At 29.3% G+C, this 26,357-nt stretch overlaps 1 protein-coding gene across 2 annotated transcripts; it reads right to left on the bottom strand.

Annotated features, from left to right (window-relative positions):
* Positions 1-1,970: 1,970 nt before the first annotated feature.
* On the bottom strand, positions 1,971-22,419 carry LOC123299118 (putative mediator of RNA polymerase II transcription subunit 26). Of its 2 annotated transcripts, none has more exons than XM_044881358.1 (8): positions 22,191-22,419; positions 12,590-12,689; positions 11,195-11,377; positions 9,715-9,933; positions 9,204-9,433; positions 8,706-9,099; positions 3,822-8,186; positions 1,971-2,387 (listed from the first exon to the last, which is right to left on the bottom strand). In XM_044881358.1, the coding sequence occupies exons 1-8, from the start codon at positions 22,380-22,382 to the stop codon at positions 2,149-2,151; spliced, it is 5,922 nt and encodes a 1,973-aa protein (XP_044737293.1). In that variant the 5' UTR covers positions 22,383-22,419; the 3' UTR covers positions 1,971-2,148. The 2 variants fall into 2 exon arrangements, with proteins under 2 accessions (XP_044737293.1, XP_044737294.1); XM_044881359.1 differs by lacking the exon at positions 22,191-22,419 and adding an exon at positions 18,608-18,828 and having other exon boundaries at positions 1,972-2,387.
* Between the last annotated feature and the right edge of the window lie 3,938 nt (positions 22,420-26,357).

The raw sequence follows: 26,357 nt of genomic DNA on the forward strand, positions 1-26,357 counted from the left end.
GGTGTTAACTGATTACAAATATTTGCAATACGATTTTAATTTTCATTGCCATATTAATAGCAATAATAATAAAAAATAGTTATGAAGTACTCCTAATACTAATTATGTTTATTTATATCTGTATATACAGGGTGTAAAATGAATGGATAACAAAGTTAAATACCTAATTCAATCGATTATGGCAAAAAAAAAAACTTACGTTAAATTAAAACAACGCCTTTTATGATGTAATTTGTTTTTTTTACTAAAGATCTAATGTTTTCTTGGAAAAATATAATAAAAAAAAAAAAAAGTAGGATTTGACCAAACCAATCAAATACGTTTTTAAAATGTTTTTTCAAAATGATATAACCCAATTGAAATCAGTTCATATCCCTTCTTTAGTTTAATATTATTAAATAAAATATACTAATATCTACTGATTATCATTGGCTGCTGGTTATCGAATCATAGTCAGTTAATGAACAAATTTATCAATTTTTGCCATACCTGTAGCGCCCAAACTAGGGCTCCAATTCAAAATTGGTAAATGACTTTTTCTTTCGTCTTTATGAGCTTATTCTGTAGGCCGACGATCTGCAGTTAATAACAGAACACCTTGTATAAAGATGAAAAGGGTTATCGAAAAATTATTTAATTTTAACAAGCATTTTAAATTTATTTATAGATATAAATTTATTAATACAATAAATACATTAAAATGTTACAAATTTACAGGCTGCCACAAAAATCCAAATGTCACAATTATTTAAATTGAAGTAATAGTTATTATGTTTCTGAATTCTCGAATGTATTCACTCGTTATGTTCATGACTTATTTTTGGCAGCTTTAATGGTAAAATATCCGTTCAAGTCAATCATTTAAGTGCCCATATGCAAGTTTGAAATACAACGGGCTTGTTTATTTGTACCATTCAGATACATTTTCTTATTTTAATTAAATATTGTCAAAAGTTGCTTCAACTTATATCGATGGACAAGTTTCGATATAGAACAATAAATACATTTTTTTTTTTAAATCTAGAAATCAACAAAACTTAAATTGAATTCTCAAAATATTCATAGAATACAAAATAAAATACGAAATGTTTATGTACATATATCTTCGTAATTTGTCACATTTGAAAAAGAAAAATAATGTGGCCGGATACATAAAATGAAAAAGAGATTATTGAAAAAATAAGACAATTGGTTTCCTTTGCCTTAAATCGTATCTACGTTGTAGGGAATAAAATTTTTTACAAATTTTGTCTGAAACCTTTTTTTAAACGTGAATTGTTTTCGAAAAAGGGGGCGCAGAAGATACAGCGCTCAGCTCTACGTATTAATTTAGTGCAGGACCAATATTTGTAAATTTAAGGTGTTAAATACTTCTTAAACAATTATTTAATCCCTCTATTTCAAAAACGGTTCCACGTTTAAAAAAAGATTTCAGACAAAATTAGTGGAAAATTTTATTATCTACAACTTTTATAATAAATGTAAATACGATTGAAGGCAAAAAAAAAACGATATATTCTCAAAAAACTGACTTATTGCGACCTTTGACCTTAAATATCTAAGGACGTTATCATATATGAATTTTGTATTACACAAATAAATAGGTTTTTAATTAATGCAAGAGAGATTATTAAAACTTTCAGTTTTTAAGAATTTCTTGTTATGCACCCGGCACGAATAGGTTGATTGGGATTTTGGAAAACAAAACAGTTTATAAACATTTTTAGAACATAGAAATAACGTCTACGAACACAAAATAAAGCGCACTACGAAAATCTTAAGCATTAAAGTATAAAAATAATCTCAATAATCAATCCGCATTGAATCGGATTGAGTTGAAATTTTCACTAGACATACATTTTTTTAAGCTTTCATTAATAGTGTCATCTCACGTCGAATTGGGATTTTGAAGAAAAAAAATAGTTTAATTTTTTTGACAAAAATGAAAAGATCATATATAAGTTTTATAACAAAAAATATATCTTTCCATTTTTGTGAAAAAAAATTTAATTCAAAATCTCAATTTGTTGATGCTATTTATAACGTACATTCCATATAAATTGAAAATTTTTTTTCTTTAAAAATTAATGCAAAATAATAAATAAATTAATAAACATTTGAGAAAAACACAAATAAATAAATAATTTTTTAAAAATCTGTAAACATAACATTTTTCGAAATAGGTTTGACTGTATCAAATGTGACTGGTCTATAATATTGTTTTGTATTTCCGCTCCAACCACGCGGTGCTGTATTATAATTATTTAACGATGTATAATCTATTCTAGGACTCATTTGTGGTGTTAATGATCCTGTTGATGAAACCATACTGGATGATGAGGGTGGTGCTAATGTTAACGGAGTACTATAATTATTATTCTTCGGACCTGAAAATAAATAATACATACTTTATTAGATATTATTTAAATTTAAAAATTGAAATGAAAGTCCTTTTTTTACAACTATCTCGGTAATAAAAACAGCTATACAGAAAAAATGCACTTTACTGAAAGTATAAATAACTAGCATTCGGAAAAATTCCCAGAAATGATACTTTGGTAAAATTGAAGTATTCAATAATAACAAAACATTTTTGACGCGGAATCTACAATAGGGGATCGGACTAAATTTTTGTTATCACTTCAGATGAAGAATTCTCACTTCACGAATAGAAAAGTGAAGTTGATTTTTAAAAATCTCTTTAAAATTCTTAATCAAACAAAGAGGAAGATACCCACTAGTGACGTCGTACTTTGTTTTGCTAAAACGACATGGGCAACGCAACGTTTGAATGCAATCTTTGATTGCTTATAACTTCCAAGTCTCTAGCTGGTTTTACATTTTTATGGCTCAAGTTTAGTTTTACATTTTTATGAGTAATATGGCCAATTCGACATCAGGATTATCCCCTATTTTCGATATTTTCCTATGGACGAATGTCTTAAGTTGCGCATCAGTTAAAATTTGTATTAATATTTACAGCTCATTGCAAAAATTACAATCGATTAGAAACAAATGTTAAAATACAATATTTACAATATGTTGTAATTTAAATTTTTTGACACATAAAGGTTGGTACATTTTATAACTATTAGGACTTAATTAATTGCTAGAACGTCATATTAATGGCATAGTTTCTCAACTCAATACACTTATAATCGCGATAACGTCCTTTCCAAGACCCAGGTGTTAAAATATTAGAAAAATTATATTATTGTAAATATTGCCAAAACGGTCACTCAGAAAATTTCGAAGTTTGTCACTCAATGCTTCAAACATGACGCATTATATGGCGTTATTATATTTTCTATTAAGTAAGTGGCATTATATAATTTTGTTCGAAGCGTGGTGATGCCACACCCAAAAATATTCCGCTAGTATTCGTAATTATCCCCATAGGCCTTAAATCCCCTTGTCATCTGTAAATTAAACAATGGGATGAAAAAATGAGATTAGACGCAGGCAGCCATTAATACATTTTAACAAGAATAATTTAAATTTATTAACAACTAAAATGAAGTGTGTGTGATTAGTGCTGGAATCGAAATAGAAGAAAATGGTTTCCTTTAAGTCAGACGAATCTGAAGTTCTTACAATTCAGAAGATATTCCCTTAGGGCCTTTATTCCCGTCCACTACTTAGTTTCAGTTTTAATTCAACCGAATTTTATTTAATTATCATGCAAATGTTAACAAAAAGTACTACTCTATTGAAACTATACTAATTAGTTTTATAAACTGAAAAGAAAAAAACATAGAAGTTGCAGGATATATTTACAACAAAGGAAAATAACATATTCACGGTAGGAATGTTTTCGTTACCGATTTCTGTCGAAGTTACGCTAGGTGGTTTCCACGTTGCATCATTTTTAAAATGAGGTGAAATTTCTGAAAATTTCGCTAGTTTTTCTTGAATTTTTAACATTGAAAATGGTTTTTCTTCATTTTCCTCTGTAATAATATTTAATTGCTCAGTTAATTTGGATAAATTTTCTTGTTGCTGGGTTTGTAATAATGTTTGCTGCTCAGTTACGGTAGCAGCAGATGATGTTTGTGATGTCACTTGTGAAGAACTGTGGGACATCACTTTTTGCGATGATTGAATAAGTAAGGACTGTTGTTGATTGAGTTGTTGACTCACGAGCTGTTGTTGTTCTTTTTGCATTGATCCTGGGTAAAAGTTACGTGATTCAACTGATGCATTAGCGACATAATACTTATTATCAGCATTACTTAATGACTCATTAATTATTTGATCATAATGTTCTTCATTTTCTTTTAAATCATCATCAAAGGTAACAACTTTTTTATTTTGTGTTATTTTATTTTTTTCCGCATTCGATAATGTTGTTTTTGAAATATTATTTTGATTAACATTCTTGTTAATGTTGTTATTAATTTTATTTGAATTTACTATTTCTGCCATAGGTTCACGAACTTGTTTATAGCGCATTACTGGACGGGAACTCTCCTCAAATACTTTTATTAAAGATTTCACAGGTACTGTTTTATATTCCTCTTCTTCTTCAGTGCCTCGTTCTTGCACACTATCAGCAGTAACAATCTCTTTGTTTTGTTGTAATATTTCTGTTTGCATTTTAAAGTCTTGATTTTCTATTATATTCGTTTCGAAATTTTGAACAGTATTTGCGGATTCAATATTTTGTTTTGTTTCTTCAAATACTATTGTAGGAGCTATATAAACCGGTTCAGGTGGGGGTACATTGTAATTTTTAGTCAATAATTTTGTGCGTTGATTTTGTTGCATTTGTGCAAAAGATTCAGATTGCATTTTTTGTGTTATTTCAGTTGCAATAAAAGCAGATTCACTTTCATGTCTAGTGTAAGTTTCACTGGAATAGCCTCTTGAAAGTTCTTCATTCTCGATTTTTTTATTATGATATAGAATATTTTCAGGTAAACCTGATTTTAATGGCTCTACACGAATAAGATTGGGTGGAACTGGTGATGTTCTTTGAATGGATTGATTTTGAGTTGTTAAATAATTTGATTGCTGAAATAAATTTTGTTCTATGTTTTGTTGTTGGTTTAAACTAAATTGTTGTACTTCTTGATTTGTGGATTGCTGAATTTTTGGTGTGTAGAATGGATATGAGTCCACTGATATTTTATCACATTGTTCGCTGTTAGTTGCAACTCTTGTTTGTGCCTCCACATTGGGACTTGGTGCTTTAATGACAGCTGGAATATAATGAGGCAAAGGAGTTGAAGGTCTAACTAGTGCATATGGCGATACAGGTCTAGGTGGTGGTTCCGATACAATCGGAAGTTGTGGAATTTGAGTTTGAAGTACTTGTTGAGAAACAAGAGATTCTGTTTTTCGAGTGGAAGTTTGTTGTAATCGTTGCAATTCATCAATATCCGATTTTGACATAGTTGTTGTTGTTACCTTCTGAATTTGGGGTTGTACGATTGGTTTAAATTGACTTTCTTCTTCAATTTTTTCCGTAATGTATTCCTTTGTATGTTCACTGCTACTAATAAAAGATGACTCTAATTTTTGTTTGATACCTAAAGCCTTTTTTAATTCTAAATTTACGTCAGCTGTTCCAAATAAGGGGCGTGCACCAATAACTGCTTCTGGAGGTTTTGTAAAAGTTACTGATTTTTTTGATTTTAATGTTTCGTTACTCACACTTTGCTTAGTAGCCGAACTATTATCTTCAGTTTTCATGATAATCATCATTTCGGCATCATCTTTGGCAGCAAACTTTGATTGATTTTCAATTTGTTCTTTTATTTTTGTTTCATTTAATTGCGTTTCTTCAATTCTTTTTTGTTTTAACTGTTCTTCAAGTGTACTAGCTGCTGAATTTTCTACTTTTGGTACGTACAAAGGAAATGATTCTAATGTTATTTTTTTGGAGGAGTCTTCTAAATTGCTACCGCCAATAATTGTTTGTTCTTCAATAGTTGTTTCTGTTTTTTTAATTACAGATGGTATGTACGATGGTACTGGGGTACTGACTTCTGAATATAAATTTGTCTGTTTAAGAGTTTCTATGGATGATTGCGAATCAATACTTTTTGTCTCCGATGTTTTCATAACATTAATTGATTCAGTTTTTGAGGATGCTTGTTGGGATGTCAAAGAAGCCAAAACTGATTCTTGAATTTTATTTTCTGTAGATAGTACAGAAGTAGTTTTACTTTCACCCTGAGAGTTTGAGGAAGATAAAATTCCTGAAGATGCTTGTTGAGAAACAGAAGATAATTCCGAGGCATTTTGTTCGCTTTTATTATCTGTCGATGATGAAGTTTCAATTTTTGTAGAGGTTACTGGCTCCGAAGTTTTTGAGATTTGAGCATTTTGCAAAGACATTTCTTGTGAAATTTGACTTGTTATGGTACTTTTTTCACTTTCTGAAGATTCAAACGACGTTGTTTCAGTTTGCATGGTTGTATTGTCAACTGGAGTTACTTTTTTCGCAACATTTCTATTTGAGTGTACAATATCAATTGTTGGATCATTACTATCTAGACGCTTAATGCATCGAATTTGAACACGTTCTTCGTCCTCATTGACTATAGCATAATCTTGTTTTTTGTAGGTTATTTTCTGTTGTCCCAATAATTCGTCCGCAACAAAATCTGTTGTTTCATCATCATCTACACATTTTATGGATGTTATTATAAGTTGTTCACTATCGCTGTCCACCGGAGACTTTCGTTTATACTCTGTCACTTTTTTCTTTTCTTCATATCGTTCATAGACATCCTTCCATGGACTAGGACAATTTCTTTCCGCTTCTGGTTTGAACATGTTGCAAATTTGGGCATATTTGTCAATTGGTGTACAAACTGTAGTTTTTTTGCCATCTATTACTACATTCAGAGATCCTTTCATTTCTTGTTTGATAACGTTTGGAGTAGATGTTTTAGATCGATTTACTGGACTATTCCTCATTTTGATTGTTTCCTGGATTTGTGTTTTTTGTGCGGCGGAAATTTTACTTGTCTTGTCAGTTGATAGTTTTGTAGATGTTGAGTCAATCTCTATTTTAGGAATTGGATTACTTTTAACATTCGATACTTCTTGTTGTTTCGGGTTAGGATTTGAACTCGGATTGCTTGCAGAACTTTGTGTATCTTGTTGCTTGGGATTAGGATTTGAGCCCGGATTACCTTTTGGGTTTGATATTTGCTGTTGATTGACATTTCTATTAGTATTACTTTGGGAATTTTGGTTTTGTTCTTGTTTAGGATTGTGATTTGGATTATTTTTAGGATTAGGTGTTTCTTGCTGGGGACCTGGATTAGCTTTATTTATGGAATTTTGTATTTCTTCTTGTTTAGGATTGGGATTGGGATTGCTTTTAGGATTTGATGTTTCTTGTTGCTTGGGAGTAGGGTTAGGATTATTTTGTTTTTGTTCTTGTCTCGGGTTAGGATTTGGATTGTTTTTAGGGTTTGTTGCTTCTTGTTTTGGAGAAGGATTATAATTTTGTATTTGTTCTTGTTTAGGATTAGAATTGGGATTGCTTTTATAATTAGATGTTTCCATTTGCTTTTGTGTTACATTTGTAGTTGATAGTCCTTGTACATGAATATCTGAATTGGCCTTCTCCTGATCAATTGTCTTAAATTGCATGTCTGATTTTCGCATTCCTTGTTCAATAACTTTTGATTGTATTTCAGTTTTATTTATTTCTTCATTACTGGTTTCAAAGTCTGTTGTTTGTCTATAAATATTCATGGATTGAAAGGGGGTTGACAATTGTGGTTGATTAATGTTTTTTACGTTGTTAAATAACATTTTTTCTTGTTCAATTTGCTTTGTCTCCCAAGATTGAATATTCTGTTGAAGTTTGTCAACTAATGTTGTTTTAGTACAAGCAAAAGTTTGTTGTTGTTGATGTAATTCTTCTAGATGTTCTTGAATTTGTTTTTCTATTTTAATTGAATTATCTACAATTTCTGGATTCGATAAAATATCTGGTATATTAGGATATGGAGATTTAGGGCGTATTGGAGTAACTGAGCGCATAGCAGGTGATTTTGCAGATTGTTCAATCAATTCTGGTTGCAATATTATATCAGGAATGGATGGGAAAGGAGACGATTCCCTAGGTTGATGTTCAAAAGTTGGTGGCTGTATAGGTGTGAAAGCAGAAGCATGAGAAGAAGCAGAAGCTTGAAGTGATTTAGTAAAACTGCTAACACTACCTGTATAATATATTAATAATTAAATAATAAGCACTGATATTAAGAAATTGAAATAAGAAATTGTATGATTAAGCCAAATTCTAATGAAAACCAATTGTTTTATGAATTTTTTCTATTTAACAAAATTGTATATAATAAAATAATTTAATAAGTTTACTCTTTAAATAGTCTAATAAAATTAAATAGAATATCATAGTAATAAAGAAAAAATTAATTCATCTTTGAAATTTTCCATAGTTGTTTATAATGGTATAGACACTGTGTGAAAAAAAAGTCTGCCCTTAGGGGCGTATCCAACCCACTTTGGGAGGGGGGTAGTTGGGGGTTTTAATCAGTTTTTTTTTTATATACAATTTTGTTTCGAGTAAAAATGTAAATAGAAATTTCGTTATTTGAAAGACTGAAACGTATGTCATAAGCAAATGATTTTTCTGATTTTCAATATCAAGAACCATATGGTATCTGGACCATAAAAACATTATGTGTAACTACAATATTTAATCTGATTACAACACTTACCGTAGCTTTCCGACTTTTGACTTGAAACATTTGCACTCCAGCCAGTCGGTACTTTGGGCTTGTATACATCCTTTGTCGGTGTTGGTCCCTTATGTAAATTTTCAACAATTTTATTTACACTGTTACTATTATACACTGGATTATGTGAATATGGTTTTGGTAAAGTTGGATCATAAGAAATATTGTGACCATTGTTTGTGGGCGTTGATGACCATATCGGTGGTAAGTTATTGTTGTTATTTTGAAGAGATGATTCATATGAATTTACAGCCGATGGTACAAAACTTTTTGCTGGAGGTACAACTTCTTGGAAAGCTGCGTCAACAGATCCTGTTTCCAATGCAGCTTCCCATGGCGATTTTATTAATTTTACTCGAGGCTGATTAAATCTTTCCTGAAAATTTTTAAATTTTTATTATTACTTCCAGTTCGGTGCATGCAAAGGTTTATTCACGTGATAATACATTGACAGAGGCTTTTACAATCATGTGTTATTACCTGAATTTCGTCCAATTTTTGCGAGTGTTGTACACGCTCTGTTGATCCTTGCAAGTAGCTTGTTGGAGGCATACTGTTTAATTTTGGTGTTCCAGATGGTGGAATTGGAGACAAATTCTGATTAATTGTTGTTGAGGAATATGATTCCGTTGTCGTTGTAGTAGAACTACTGTTTTCTCCAACTACCCACTTTTCTGACTTCTTTCGTCTTTTTGCAAATAATTCAGCACCTATTAAATTGTATTTTAAATGTCAAATAATTGTTCTTTATATTAAGGAGAAGTTACACATTGGTTTATTTTAACCAGTATCGTCCAACCGTATTTCAGATCAATTCGTGTCCGTAAAGTAGTTTCATTTGGGCAATATTTACCGAGGTAAGCATATAATTTGCAAGTACTACAACTATTTTTACCCCCACCATCTTTAAAAGATGAACAAGTGGAAAGTTGTGAGAAGATTAACACAAAAAACTTCTAAAATTTCACTTCGTTATGCTGTTAGTACCAACCTTTTCCTTTTGGTGCATTTAAACCGCGTACAATATCTTTGCAAATATCCGGACTTAAAGCTGCTGGTTCAATAACATATCCTTGATTTTTCAATGATGTTAAATCTTGTACATGTCCTCGTGGATCCATTATTAATTTTAATACAGGTTTATTCTCATCTTGGAAATTATTTTGGTTGTTAATATCAGGTGTTTGAGGGATAGATCCATTTAATTGATCTAAAATAATTACAAAAAATATAAAAAGAAAATATTAAATGGACCAGAAATGATGTCATTTAGAGATAAAACATGTGAAATGAATTATTAGTGTGATAAAAAGAAAAAAACTTTTGTGGGTGAACAAATGTCTTAAGTTAATCGTGTTATATTGCATAAGAATTACAACTGATATTTTTAGATTGTGTCTTGTTAGTTTTCATTTAATTCTAGACTGTTTCTGTATTTGAATGTGGGACAAATAAGATTTTAAATTACATTTTGAAAGTTTCATCACAACCAAATGACAGAATGAATGTTGAATGCTGTATGTATAATTACCTAAAAGTTGCTATACAAAATTTTGTAAGGACAAATTTACAATAAAGTATTAGACCGTGCCTCCATAATAATGCGACATTTTTCGGATTCATTTTATCTGCCATTTTGAAGATTGAGAAAGTTTTAGAATTGCAATAAAAACATTTTCAATTTTATTCTTGGTTCGAATTGCCGAATGTAAAGAGTAGATTGAGAACGGGATACGTGGAAAAAAAAATGGGGAAGTTTGCAGCTGTCTAAAGGATTGATAGAGTGCAATTGTAAAAACAAAACTATTTTTAATTATTTCGACTGTTGTAGACTTCCTGCCATATTATTGCACGTATCTTGTTGTCAATAACTTTCTCTAACTAAACATATACTACAGACAAAAAGAAAAACTTCGTTGCAAAACAAGTAAATCGAAAAACTCGATTTCTATAAATTCAACACTCGAGCCACGATTAAAACTGAAAATTTCTTCCTTTCAAAACTTACGTTTATCAATTTACTTTGCTGGAATTCGTTACAATAATGCATTTGTTGTATTCGTTTTAACGCATTAGTTGAAGGAAAATGAAGGAAAATTTACAATTGGCAATGTTGGAGTAAAATTTTCTCTTTTTGATAACTTTATTTTGACGGGATGGAAAACCAATGATGAAGAAATCTGGGTTCGAGTGTATTTTTTTCAATTCTCTTTAATTAAGATTACTAGACAAGATATTCGTCAATATTTAGTTTACGTTGTATGCATCATATTAAAAACATCAAATATAATCGAATAGACCATGATGCAAATAAATATCGTATGCATGATCAAAAGTAAACAAAAACAAAAAGTAATAACATATGAATTTTGTGAAAATTCGCATTTGGGGGTGCTATATTCACGGAACTTATTTATTTATATTTTAGTTTACTAGATTAAAAATGTGTCGAAGAAGAATTTTTCACTTACCTTCTCCAGCGTGTACCCATTTGACAGATCTTTTTTTTCTATTTACATACATTGACTGGCCTTTACTTTGTTGATTACTGATGTCACTCAAAGATTTTGAAATACTTCTAGCTAATTTTACTTGATCTTCCACTGTTGGATGTAAATTTGGTGAATAAAATGATGACGAAGAGTACATTATACCTGCATACGATTTTTTTAAATTAGAAGATGCAAAGGAAGAAATATATCATTTTCATTTGAAGAGGGTGTAAGATGAAATTTATCGGTGGAAATAATTTTGGAATTATTTGGCTTTTTAATTGAATATATTCCACCTTTCGAATTTTAATTACATTAAAAACAAGTCCAACGATTGAAGATAATGCTTTACAGACATTTATTTTTTATAAATTAATATGCCAAAAGAAATTTTTACAAAGACTTTTTAGAATACATATACGCGTAAACCTTTATCGAAATGTTTCTGCGACGGTAAAACTTAGTTATTTAACAGGAGTATATGGAACTAAACAGTATTACCTAAAATTGTCTTTTTGTTAATCTTATTAATTACTTAGGGGCTCTTTATAATCCCTCAAACTAAGCAAAAATTCGCCAAATAATAAATTATAAGTAATAAGAAGTTTTTTCGAACGATTTATTGTGGAATTGCTTTCGCTCCCTTAACGAAATTTCGTTAAGGGAGCGAAAGCTCCCATTTGAATGATCTTTTGGTGACTAGCAAAAACTTCGAAAACTTAAACAATAAAAATAGCATGAAACCAAATCACACGTTCTCAAATCCAGTAAAAGTGATTATCACCGAACTTTGATAACTCAATTTTTTGTTGTTGCTAAAATTCAATGATATCCATTTGGACGAGATGTGATTACAGCAAAAGAGTACAAAATTTTTGACGAGAATCGTAAATAATAGCTTATTATTATTTGACACTATGAAATTTTGTCCTTGAAATTTTCCTGAAATCGAAAGTTTAACGTTAATCACCCAAGGACAATTCAAGTTCAAACGTGATTCAACTTTTGGAAGCATATCGAATTTTGGTTTAAAAGTGTTTCACGTGAAAAACGTACGGTCAAAGCTATGAAGTTAATTGAAATGAGCACGCACGCGTCACCATTTGTATAGGTCATAAATGTGAATGAAACCTTGGAATCCTTGAAAGTGGCGTATTTTTGTGTGTAGAATTTTATGCAGATTATTTTGGTGCATCGACTTTGTAGGTTGCTAAATTGTGACCTTTTATTGAAGTGTAAATAGTTGTGATATTAGAATATTTAGCCCCCGCCTACGTCGAATCCCAAATAGGCAAGTTTTTTGTACTTTTTTTTGGCAATTACAACGAACGGATGCAAATAAACTAGAAAAATATAGATACAATAAAAACTTACGATTTTTTTGTGGTTCAATTTCAACCGCATCTGAAGCAGGTGTAAATAATTTCTTCAGGTCGATCGGTTTATGTTCTGGGATGGCTTGTCCTTTTTCATCCTTAAATAAATATAGAAAAATAATTTTATATAAATAAATCACTTTGGAAAATTTTTCTAAAACTTACAAAAATTAAATGATTGATAGTAATTAAATCGTGTAATATTATTAATGATTAATTAAAGTATTGAAAACTTGTCATCAACGTGACTAATAGTTTTATAATTAATATTCTTTTTTAATGCGCATGATTTTTTTCTAATTTTAAACAGAGGGTCATAAGGTCACATTTTCGACAAATTTTTTTTTTAATAATCATTTTTTTATTATAGGATAGCTGCCGAAAGCAGTTTTAGTTAAAGTTTGATTTCACTAGGAAATTTGTCCTTTATTTGAGCTTAAGGAGGATCCCTCACCAGTAATAGAAAAAAATAAATTAGTAGACTATGATCCAAATTTTTAGTATGTTGTAGTTAACGATACATATTATTAAATAAAAAAAAAATTTGGGTATCTTATCGATCAATTAAGAGAGTTATTAATTAATTAAAAATACACCAAATAACATAGCATTATATGAGGATGATTATGTTATTTAGTGTATTTTTAATTAAGAATTACTCTCTTAATTGATCGATAAGATACCCAAATTTTTTTTTGATTTAATAATATGTATTGTTAACTACAACATACTAAAAATTTGGAACATTTTCTACTAATTTATTTTTTTCTATTACTGGTGAGGGATCCTCCTTAACGTCCAAGAATGGCAATTCTACTATTACAAAGTAGATAGGCCTTATCTTATAGTAATTGGGTTGTGGTCAAATGTTGTTGTCATTTTGTAAAGTTCATAATCCATGAAAGTCCATTTAAGGACCCCTGAAAAGTTAAAGAAAATAGCAGTTACAACTGTTCGAATTCTCATATAACCATCCTCAGGTTATGTTATTTAGTGTATTTTTAATTAATAAAAACTCTCGTAATTGATCGGTAAGATACCCAAATTTTTGTTTTATACAATAATATGTTTCGTTAACTATAGCATACTAAAAATTCGGATCCTTATCTACTAATTTATTTTTTTCTATTACTGGCGAGGGAACTTCCTTAATTTAACAGTGCAGCGTCTTAAATATCTGATTGTTTCATAAAGAAAAAAACTTCAAACATTTGTTCACTGTTTATGGAAAAGAAACATTTGTTCCATTTCTATTTCAACACTTAATCAATTTAAGCGAGGGATGGAACGTTTGAAGACATTAATTATAATGTATGTAGTATATATATATGAAGGTTACATGAGTCGCTGAATAGTGTAAATATGAATAAAACATGTTAAGTTATAACATACATTTGGTGTTTGTGCATTTTAATTTTATTTGGCAAATATCCAAAACTAATAATACAAATTATATATCCTAAATGTTTCTTATGTATTTTGTTTATAGGATATATATTCAATAAAATATAATACGTCTTTTAAATATAATCAAAGCCGTTTTATTTTAATCATTCTAGTATAATTTACACCAAATATATCGTTAATATTTCGAACACTATTGCTTTCCAATAGTGGGTAATTCTATGTCGAATTGGCCATATTACCCATAAAAATGTAAAACTAGATTTGATGCCATGACAAAAATTGAAAGTGAAATTAAAATTGAATAAAAAACGAAGAAGTTATAAGCAATCAAAGATTGCATTCAAAGGTTGCCCATCTCTTTTTTAGCAAAACAAAGTTTTATATGTAATCTCTATGGTGGTACCCACGTATCATAAACAAATAGGATGAAGAGGAATAACTTTCCTACGACGTCATTAGTGGATATCTTCATCTTTGTTTCATTAGGAATTTTAAACGTTCATATCTTGCATACTAGTAAACATATTTAAAAACCAACTTCACTGTTCTATTCGTGAAGTGAGAATTCTTCATCTGAAGTAATAAAAATAATTTAGCCCGATCCCCAATTCCATAGTCAGTAAATTTTCTCTTTATTCATTCAATAATATCTTAAGAATAGTGATCTCGATCGTGATACAGAGAAGGTTTTGATTTATTTTGCCTGAATATTGGAGGATTGATAGACGTTTTATAATAATGGTATTACAGTAGACCCGCGGTAATTCGGTCCTTGTCTATTTCGGCACCCTCAACATAACTATAGCGGTAATTACAATGCAAATTTATTTTAAATACAAGAATTCTTTGTGGCTGAAATTAGAAGGTGATTGAAATCTTATCTTATTCTTATTCAAAAAAATCCGAATTACAGGGGTTTGTGGCATTACTCTACAGTCCGAAAAATTCGATAATTCGACACCACCTTGCAAAACGTTTGTCGGATTACCGTTGATCCTATGTATTTGTTTTGTCTGACATTCATAGGTTTGTTTTGTCAATTGTATGATTGCACCTACAATTTTAGAAGAAGACAAGTCCGTGCGCAAGAATTATTCAAGAGAGGGGTTCAAACTTTTGCTTGCCATGTTAGGTCATAAAGTCAATAAAAACAAGAATTTTTTTTTCGTCTAAGAGAACATTTACTTAGGTCAATACGTGATATTCAGTCATTGTTTTTCAATAAGTTTTCTAAAACTCTGTATGCATCGACCTCTACACCGCCATGCATATTGAGCGAGGACTAAATCGCTTAGCCGATCTTTAGATATTCTCGATCTAAGGTGTGTTTTGAGACGACGCAAAATTGAAAAGGAGTGTTCAATCGTTGCAGGCTAGAACGCGAAGTATTTACTAGACATTCACTTATCACGGGAATCATCGTTTAAAATTGAATATTCTAGTACAAAAAGTCGAGGAATAACTTTCATTAAAAATTTCCGTTTATAGAGAAAGAGACATGGTAATTTTTATAATGTATTGCGATGATTCAAAATTCGATCTATAATCTTCAACTGAATCAGTTTGTATATTTGAACGTTGAGTCTGTAATGACGTGAACCTTGGCTTCCATACATTCATCGTAGATATCCGCTCATGGTTCTATAAATGTTCCTAAACTTTTCTCCAACTTTCTACTTCTTTCAATCAAAATATGTTTCAGCTAATTCGATAACTTTGCTAAGATCCAGGTTTTTTGTTTGGAGTACTCGATTCGAATGCAAAGTTAAATTATGTACCGAGCTAAAAAAATGCATGTATTTCTAATTCGTCAGTGGAAATGCGTCTAATAAATGGCTGCGCTTACATGACTATATTGTTAGTTCAAATTTTATGTGAAAACGTTCTCAATGGGAGGGGTTTTGACCCCCCAAACCCCTTCCTTGCGCACGGACTTGCAAGAAGATTTTCCTTTAATATGCGTAACCGACAAACCTTTCTGTTCTAATTATTTCAAATGCCGATAAAAAGTCAAAAATATCTTTTTGATAAAGTGGTTTGACAATATTGTTATAATATGTATAATGTTCCGCATAAAAATATTCTTGTTTTTATCTTTTTGAAGTTACATTTATTTATTTATTTATTTAATTATCTATTTCTTGTCCTTCTATATGTTTACATTTAATAATTTTTGTTCAAAAGAAATTTTCAATTAAATCTGCAATTACTCAGTAACTATTAACACAGATTATTAAAAACTATATTTATGTTTGGATTTAATTGTACTTCATGTTTACAAGTAAATGTTAGGTAGTTGTTTCATAAAAATATTAAATTTTTAGACATTTGGAAAAATTTTAATGTTCTATTGCTGTTTTATAAGATATCTATACAAAAAATTCAAGTTAACACGCTTTTGTGTACAGTAATAAATTATTACTAGGGAGCCGTTCATACAATACGTTCGCACTCAAGGGGGCGGAGGGGTTCTGCTGAGTGTGACAAGATGTGACAAGGGGGGACTAGGGGTCTAAGACAATGTGACGTTCGTGGCTTATCAAAAAATTTTATTGGAGAATTTCTTTCAATTATTTTTTTTTTATTTTTCTAAAGAGTTTTGTTAATTTATTTAAATTTTATTGGAAAAAAAAAAATTAATATTTTTTAATATAAAAATTTGTGTACTATTAATCAAAATTTGCTATTTTTAGGGGGAGAGGGGACTTAGTTTTTGTGACGTAATATTTTGGGATAACTGGGCAGAGGGCAGTTATCCCAAAGAGGCATCTCTAATGGTTTATAAGATGGGTACTCCTGACTTAAGACCCAATTGACCTATGTTGCTCATTTAAGAACTTGACCTCACTTTTTACGTCCTCAGCACGCTATAAAATTTCAGCTTGATATATTTTTTCGTTTTAGAAGACAGACAGGCAGACATTCGGAAATGGACTAATTAGGTGATTCTATGACCACCTATACCAAAATTTTGTTGGTAGCATCAATATTTTTAAGCGTTACAAACTTGGGACTAAATTTAATATACTATGTATATTTCATATATACATGGTATAATAAGTGGTAAAATGTATAGGTATGTTGATACCACGATATGCATGTACATGGGTACCCAGTAAAAGTCTGGAACTTATAACATAATTCGAACTATTTTTTATTACACTTCAAGGACTTCTGTGAAGTAGGTTCTATTTTTGTAAAAAACAAAAAAACGTCTATGAAAGCGTAAAAATTAAAATGAGTAAATAATTGCGTCATGTCGAAAATAATCGATTTTCTTTAAAACAAACAATATTACTCTTGGCAATTTGATGCTTTTAAATATAAAATAAAAATAGATTATCATTTCAAATTAAAATCCATTCTACTTCTTACAAGAAAATTATATTTTTTGGCACATTATTTTCACTAAATAATTTTTTTTTTTAATCTTCTGAAAAATCTCAAAACAAATTCTCAGAAACTTTACGCGTTGTAGGCAATTGTTTATTTAAAAAGAAATTTTTAGATCAGTTTATGAAGTAATAGAATACTTAAAGCTTTTAAAACCCTCAAAAATTTATCCAATTTTCGGTGGATTTAAAAATTAATTTACAATGGAGATGTAAGTGTAATATATTTTTAAAAGAGCATCATCATTTATGTCTAAATTTTGTTCTATCTATTTGACATTGCGAAATATAACGGACAATAACAAGTATCATAAGGTTTCAGAACAAAGCCATGAAAACTTTTTCTTTTAAAAAGACGGATGGACAACCCATTAGAACCTGAGATTAAACTTAATATACCCTTCGATAGCTTTTATTTGTCTTCAGAGAAAAAAAATCTATTTTAATTACTTTTAATCAAGGCAATTTTAAATTTAGGGTTGAAATTATTTTTACCTATTTTTTAAATTTGATGATGAATTTTGTTATAACTTCATGAATGTGGACGAAAAATAAGAATAAATAAATTTTTCGATATAAGCCTTGGTTTTCGAAATATCGAAAGCTAAATAATTTAACAAAATTTTCGATATTTTGAAAATTACTCCAGATATCGAATTGTATTCTAACATTTCGTCTTTTATTGTCAAGTTATAAAATAATTCACCATCAAAATTAAAAATATATATTTTTGTAAATTTGTGTCCCTACTACCATGCTCATACATCCTTAATTAGTCGGGCTCAACAGGTGTTTTTTGTTTGCAATAATTTATCAAGGTTTTAACTTTAATTTAAATAGTGTTTTTTAATTTACACCGACTAGTTTTGGAGAAATCTATAAAAACAAATCATCCATCTACCGTTTTCCCATAAGACCCAATGTTAAATATAAATACTTTTGAAGTCATTTATTTATTTAAATAATCGGACAACCCCCCTCTAATTGATTTACTAACTCTTAATGTTAAAAAATAATATACTACATTGACTCGACTATAAATTTTTCAAAAACAATGCAATGACGTAACATTTATTTGAAATTTAATTCTGTTATTCCAAGATTTATGATACAAATAGTAAATTATTATATCCGCCCGCAAAAATATTTGACCTATTTATTTTTATATAAAATAAATCAACTAAAAAAAATTTATTAAAAATTATATTTCAACATACTTCAAATCGAACATGCTTTTCTTTTTTAAAATTTTTTGATGATTCATTTTCCACAACAACACCATTTCGCTTGCATAAATGTTCCGATTCGCTAGAATATTCATTTTCCTCACTAACTTTAGTAATCACTTTGCCACCCAAAAACATTTTAACCAGTTTATTTATATAAATAAAGTCGAAGTTAAAAACAAATGTTATTATTCTAAAACTTAAGTAAATGAAAATATTTTTTTTTACATTATTGTAAATAAAATAAAAAAACAACTATAGTCTGAAATGGCTAATTGCCATCGTAATTATTCAAATGTGTATTGGTTTGAATGAAACAGTAACAGTCTGAACAGAAAGCGGAATTAATACTGAAAATATATATTTTATGGATATTGAAGGCATTAAAACGGAGAGTTACACTTTCAATAGTTAGAGAGAGCAGTTCCACAAATAGATACGGCGACGTCCGTCGTCGACATAGATAAAACGTTTTAAATATTGTTTGTAGCTTTGTAATATGTGTGGAGGCTGCGTTTGTTGTGTATATTATGGTCGACGTCCTCCGCAAATGTACCTACAACCAGCGAACAGAACACTATTCGTCCAGGAGACATTAATTTTTTCAACAACGCTATGCGAACTCTGTGTATAGTCTAGTAAATGAAGGTATTTAATTCTAACTTTTTTGATAATGGACGATATCGACCTATCACGGCTCATTTTGTTCATAATTGAATTTAAAAAAAAAAGTTTTTAAATTAGTTTGTGACCCTTCCCCGTCTACTTTTTCGGAAATTCGACAAGTCCCAGAGTTCCCGAAACGTATTAAAAAAAAGTAAATGAGATTAAAATATGATTCTAGCAGTTTTTATGGTCACTGAGTTAGAATTTGATAAAACAAGTGCAATTTAAAAAATTTAAAAAACCCTCGACTAATTGGGTACGGAGCCCTAAACTCACACTTGAAACATATCTGAGAACACTCTCCATTAAATTACCTTTTTTCTTAAAGACTTTTCCAAACTGAACCGATTTTGAAGATCATCGAGAATTTTTAGTGTTTTAGAGAAACAAAAGAAGGCTAAAGCTAAAAATTAAATTTTCTGGCTACCATTTTGAATTTGAATTTTTTCATGGTCAGATTCGAATTTAACGAACCCAAAAATCCCCAGAATGGTATTTTTATCTTCATATATTTTTTTAAAATATGTCGGGAATTTTGTTTTTTAACTGCAGTGCTATGACCTTTTTTAATATCAATCATCAGTAAAATCATTCATCACTAAAATTATTGAATTTTTTCGATCATTTAATGTTAACTAATTAATAAATTTTGGCATAGTGAATTTTAAATAAAAATACCAATTTTCCACGCTCAAAAATTTTTGTAATTTCTCAATATCAGGAAGTAAATATTTTGGAATAATTTAACTTTAAGCAGTTTGCGTGTGATAATGATGGTTTGATTTTCTGCCAAATATAAATTAAGTATAGTTAGTAGTGTTATACCTTGACGATAAATTACCTTGGATCGCCGAAAAAAAACTTCTGCCTTTTCTTTTATTATACCATGTATTTGAAATATACCAAGGTATACCAAGTTTAGCCCACGCTTAAAAATATTGATGCTTTGAACAAAACTTTAGTATAGGTGTTTATAAAATCACCTAATTAGTCCATTTCCGATTGTCTGTCTGTCTGTCGTCTGTCGTCTGTCGTTTGTCGTCTATCGGCTGTCGTTTGTCGTCTGTCGGCTGTCGTCTGTCGTCTGTCCGACTGCCATAACGATTACTCAAAAACGAAAAGAGATATCAAGCTGAAATTTTTATAGCGTAAAAAGTGACGTCAAAAGTGAGGTCGAGTTCGTAAATGAGCAACCTAGGTCAATTGAGCCTTGGATCCGTAGGACCCTTCTTGTAAATTATTGAGATAGAACAAAAGTTCAATGTAAAAAATGTTCCTTATAAAAAAATAAACCACTTTTGATTGAAACATTTTTTCGTAAATATCACTGTTTACCGTGAGAGATTATATGGGTATTTCAGTTATATGTGTGTTACATGTATGTATGTGTAATGTGACATAATCAACACTGTCTTTACATGGTATTTAAACAATTAACTCAGTCAATTCTTTTCACTTGTTTATAAGTTAATTTTTGTGTTTCAAATCATCGTACCTAAATCATTACTATTAGTTAATAATTTCGGTATATCATTTTCAACATGGGCTTGCAGTCTAATACCTATTGGATGTCGAGGAGGTACAGTCTGGTATTATAAATAATAACCATTGATACTAATATATTCATCTGCTAATGAGTGATAACACCAAAAGGTTGTATTCTTCATAGAGTGAATACCCCGCAGCACCATAATTATTTATTCGAATGAAACAATTGTTTTATGTTTTGCTGTAGGTTAGCCAGCCAGGTACTCCGAGCCAATCAATTAAGAAGTCGAAGCTGCCAATTTGCACACAGAAAAGAGGGTGCATATTTGAGAAATTTGCAGGAGTTGGCAATGTTTTAACCACATTTCTTCCATTGTTCTAGTACTTTAAGTGAACTACAAAGATACAATCCTTGAGGATGATCCAAGACATACTTGGGTCGTCTTCTGTTGTCTTAAAATAAATTCTCCAAAACGTTGTTGGCTCTCTTATCAAAATGATTACTACTAACTAAAAGACTAAAAACGGGTTGTATTTAATCAGTGTGCATAAAAGTTTGTAAAACAGTTGATGTTTTAGAAAATATAACATGTACTATTTTACGTTTCATTAAAAATAATGGTACATATAGTAACGATATGCTATTAAATGTAATGTTACTATTTAGTTTAATGATTTTTCTCATCTGTTAAATTTTTGTAAACAATATTGTTTAAAGTTGTATATAATTTAAATTATTTGTATATTTGTTTTTTTGTTATTTTTAATTTCTTTTATTTTTATTTAAAAACATGTGTTATTTTTTAAGATACCATAATAGTACAATAATAGTTGGTGAAAAATTTCGCAAATTTTTAAAATAGAATGACTTAAAGTTAAAGCACAAAATATTATACACACTAGTGACAAATATTTGCATTCATTTTCGCTAAAAACGATGCGAATGTTTTTGGCAATCATCAAAACGATCATCATCATTCTGTATCATAAATTGCTAAATAACTCCAAGACCCCACAGACAGATAGACAGGCAGACACACACACATAGCGGCCAAACTTATAACACCCCCTTTTTTTAGTTTGGTAATTGACCACGAACATACGCACACACACAGATACTTCTTACTTCTTCCCCCAATTGGTGTTAATGCCTTGTCCTAATCATGCAACGTAAGGATAAGTTGAAAATTTCGATTTCGAAAAGTGGAGCCATTACAATAACATTCTATACTGGGAAGTTAATTATCAAATAAGAGAACTGAAGACTGAAGACAGTTCAAAATAAATGAAAGTCTATTTAACTACACTGTATTTGAAAACTTAGGTTCGAATAAATTAGGAATATTTGAAAATATTGGCACTTGACAATTAGCAATTAAAAGTGACATTTTTAGCATAATATTATATTTAAAAAACTCACCACATTATAATGAAATATTTGCTTTGACAAATTCGTTAAAAATTGACGTTTATGTGGGTCTCTACGATCCGAAGGTTTAAATCCTCGTTTAGTCAACACTTCAACATTATTTGAACTGCATGATTTCTTTAAACAATGTTCCTCATATTGTTGAAACACTTGTGAACTAATACTCCGATTTAAGCAATACATAATTTTTTTTTTTTAATAATTTGAATTAAAATATAAAATTAACTAATTTAAAAATAGAAGACACTAATTTAATTTTGAAATTAAACAATAATATTCACATATTATAATTAATTATAAATTTAATTAATTCATGTTTTTATTTTTAGATTATTATTGATTATATTCGAAAAATAATAATAATAATAATAATAATAATAATAATAAGGAAGACAATTTTATTATTTAACCATCAGATAGAACGCCTAGAAATAATCTGCTGAATATAGGGGAACTGTTTTGGAATATATTTGGATGGATGCCAATTGAAATAACGTTAGTGTTTGTATTAAAAGATCTTGTGTATAATAGCGATACGATAACGATACATTACGCTATTATTTGCGTATAGTGTTGATCACGTATAGTGCACATAATTTACAACACACTTGTTTCAAACGTATGTTAAACCTCTAACGGCAACTCTTTCTGCATCGATCAAGAAAAATAATAATAAAAATATACAAATTATTTACGTTGTAGTGAGAGTGAAAAATGGAGCGCAAGTATATTTAGGATTCCGTTTTCTAGAATACAAGACTTCCGCGTAAAGATAAACATTAATTCGATAATCTATACTACTTAGAAAAGCATGTAATGGCAGATTTATGTGTCCTATTTCATACTTCTGCATCAGAGCGTGTATAATTTTTGTTTGTAAAACAAGAACAAAATCAGACGACATTCTCATTTCGCTTTAAGGCAACACTGTTGCGTCTACCTCTCTGAGAGCAGAGGGTAGTGGAGCGCGTTGCGCTTTCAAATAGCGCTAATAAATACCTATTTATAATACATGAATAATAATGAATAATACCTCAATATTATTCAAATACCTGTTCACAACTCTAGATAAATATAGTGGGAGCGCAAATAAAGAAATAGTACATAGGAAGATGTAATGTAATGCATTTTTATATGCGTTTCCACCAGTTATTGCATTAATTTTTTGTCTTAAATTTTCTAATGTTCCGCTCAACTTCCTTAATTTTTTCTTTTCGAAGAACCTTCTCCTTACAATAATTAACACAACAAAAAAAGGATTAGTGAAATTATTCCATCCGTTCTCAAGTTATAGCGTGACCAGGAGATATAGGGGTTCAATTTTATATTTATCTTATTAGGAAAGAAATATATATTCCTTATGGATGTTCATGAATTGCCACCCTGTAGCCCGTAAAAAAGTTCTGGACGATGTTAGTAGACATAATTTAAAGTGACATAGATTTTAGTTTTTACAACTGGAAATAAATTAAAAGATAATTTTCTCCGATTTCGGGCAACATTACCAAATAACTGGATTATAAAAAATGTTTTTTCGTTATCCAAAACAAGTTTTGTTTTATGTTTTGCACACGGAACCTTGCAGGCAACAGCTTACTTCATACATTGAGTAAACTTTGTTTCGTAGTGGTTTTAATGAAATATATTTAAGTACTGATAAATTTATGGCTTCTTCAACAAAAAGTATTATAAGCTTATTAAATGCACTTTAAATGAATGTATTGGAATTGTTACAACCTCATTTGTAATAATACACGTGGTCTATATCAAAAACTAAAGAAGTCATAATAAATAAGACCTCTAAATCCAGATCAATAAATAATTTATAGATTTTTTTACTCTTTAGTCGCGTGATAAGAGACTTTGCTCACACGTAAAATATTTCTTCTGCACATGCGTAAAATATTTCGTGTGTAAAGTATTATTGAACTTTGTAAATCATAACCTCTACATAAATTTTTTAACACGCTAGCTTTAAAAATGGTGTTTGAATTGAAAATATTAGAGCAGATAAATAATCTATATAATTAAATTCTTTTTAACTAATTTCAGCATATTTCTATCACAAGTTTTTTAATTCACTGAGTTCGACATTATTAAACTAACGAAAGTACACGAAGAGGCTAGAAAAATTCTGATGTTTCTATTTTTTTTGCTTACACCTTTACTCTCGTGATGAGAGAATTCTTATACGTATAGATTTACATTTTTGTTTTGAATTTTTGTAAATATTCAAGTCACATCTCGTCGGTTTTGTAATAAAATTATTCGTAATTCCATCAAGTTTAGATAATTTTTACGGTAAGTGCGGTATAAATTGTTAAATTTTTTGGATAATATAGCACGTACATATGTTTCTTGGTTGACCTTCTATATAGTTCATAAGTTTATATTTTTGGAGAACAGATTCGGAGAAAAAATTCGAATGTAATTAAATATCTTGAATTCAACAATAATATTTATATTAGATAAGTGAAGAGAGGAAAAATAATTGTAATTCGTAAATACTCCCGACATATTCATGTATAAGTAAATATACACAAAAAACATTTTAAATAATTAGACTTAGTGCCAAATTATATGTTTTAACTTACAATAATAATAACACCACAGCACATAATACGCAAAACCTACGCGCAATCCAAAAATATATTTGTTTAGTTCAAATTATTAATTTTTATCTTGGTACTGAATCAAATTCAGTAACCAATAGAATTTAATTTTTTTATTTTTACAAATCCTTTCATATGAAAGGAGAAGTGCAGATTTTAATAGGGAATATTCATGTATTTTTTTTATATTTTTAATTCATTGTTTACACCGTTATAACAAAGTAAGAAATATAAATACTGCTTAAAAATGCTGTATTTAAGTGTAAAAAACAAATTTAAAATACATTATAATTTTGAGATATTTAAACGCAGTTTTTTGGCGCTCTCGGATGATGACGTATAAGTACGTGATCTGTCAATTGGTGACAGTTCAATGTATAATTTACACTATAAAAAAATAAATTTACAACACAGAATTTACACTCGTTATTATTAAGTTTTCTAATAAAAAGCCGTAGAATAGTATAATTTAATGAAATACCATATAAAATGTAAGTAATTCATATCATACAGTATGTCAACAAATTTGACAAGCCCGTACTATGATGTCACGTCCGTATAAAAATTTGAATTTCCGTTTTAGAAATTTTTAAATGCCTTCACTGAATTTGTACTTTTATTAATTAATTTTAAATAATTAAAAATATATTAATTACTTAAATAATGGTATAGTTGAAATCTCCAGTCATTAAAGTTACGGAAGAAAAATATTTGAACCAAATTTAAATTTCATGAATATTCCCTATTATTTTAGTAATTTAGATTGAATAGTAAAACATTTGTAAATAATATGTGCGTTTTTTAATAATTTTTAAAAAAAATCACTTACCTCTTGTGGTTCTTCTGCTTTTATAACTTGGTTTAATTCTTTTGCAATCTATAATAAATACAATAATTATAAACAATATAATAATTATTCAAATATGCAGACATACAAATATTATGAGCAGAATAGTTTTTAAATAGTAGTAACCAAGTTTTTAAGGAGATCCTTTCACCAACTTTTCTTTCACCAAATTTTCATTTTATTAAATGAAAATGAAAATTTCTAATTGACGGGGTTTGTTAAAATAATAATTAGTGAACAATAAATGGTTACAGACAAAATACGATTATGGGCAATAAATGAAAGGTAATATTAGCAAAACAGCTCACAAAAGCGTTATGAAATTGATTAATGGACCTATAATATTTATGCAGAAAAAGAAATTATGTGGTTTTCAAGAACGTGATTCATATTTCAGATTTAATCCTTCAATACATTTTTTTAAAGAGTATTACTAAGTATATTCATTCAGTGCGTATACTAAGAATCTTCAAACGAAGTGTAAAAAGGTCAGAATTATAAGGTTAGGTTAGGTTAGATTAGGTTAGATTAATTTTCATCCAAATCGGCACTGTAAGTCAAAATTTAGAGATTTCGTCTTTTTTCTCCTCGTTGATTGGAGTAATATTTGTGTATGTGCACTTGATACATGTCCTGTATTTAAATATCAAAGTCACCCTAAGGCATCGCTCCATTTTTATGTTATAAATACATATTTCG

This window comes from Chrysoperla carnea, chromosome 4, assembly GCF_905475395.1.
Source record: "Chrysoperla carnea chromosome 4, inChrCarn1.1, whole genome shotgun sequence".
Taxonomy (NCBI): Eukaryota; Metazoa; Arthropoda; class Insecta; order Neuroptera; family Chrysopidae; genus Chrysoperla; species Chrysoperla carnea.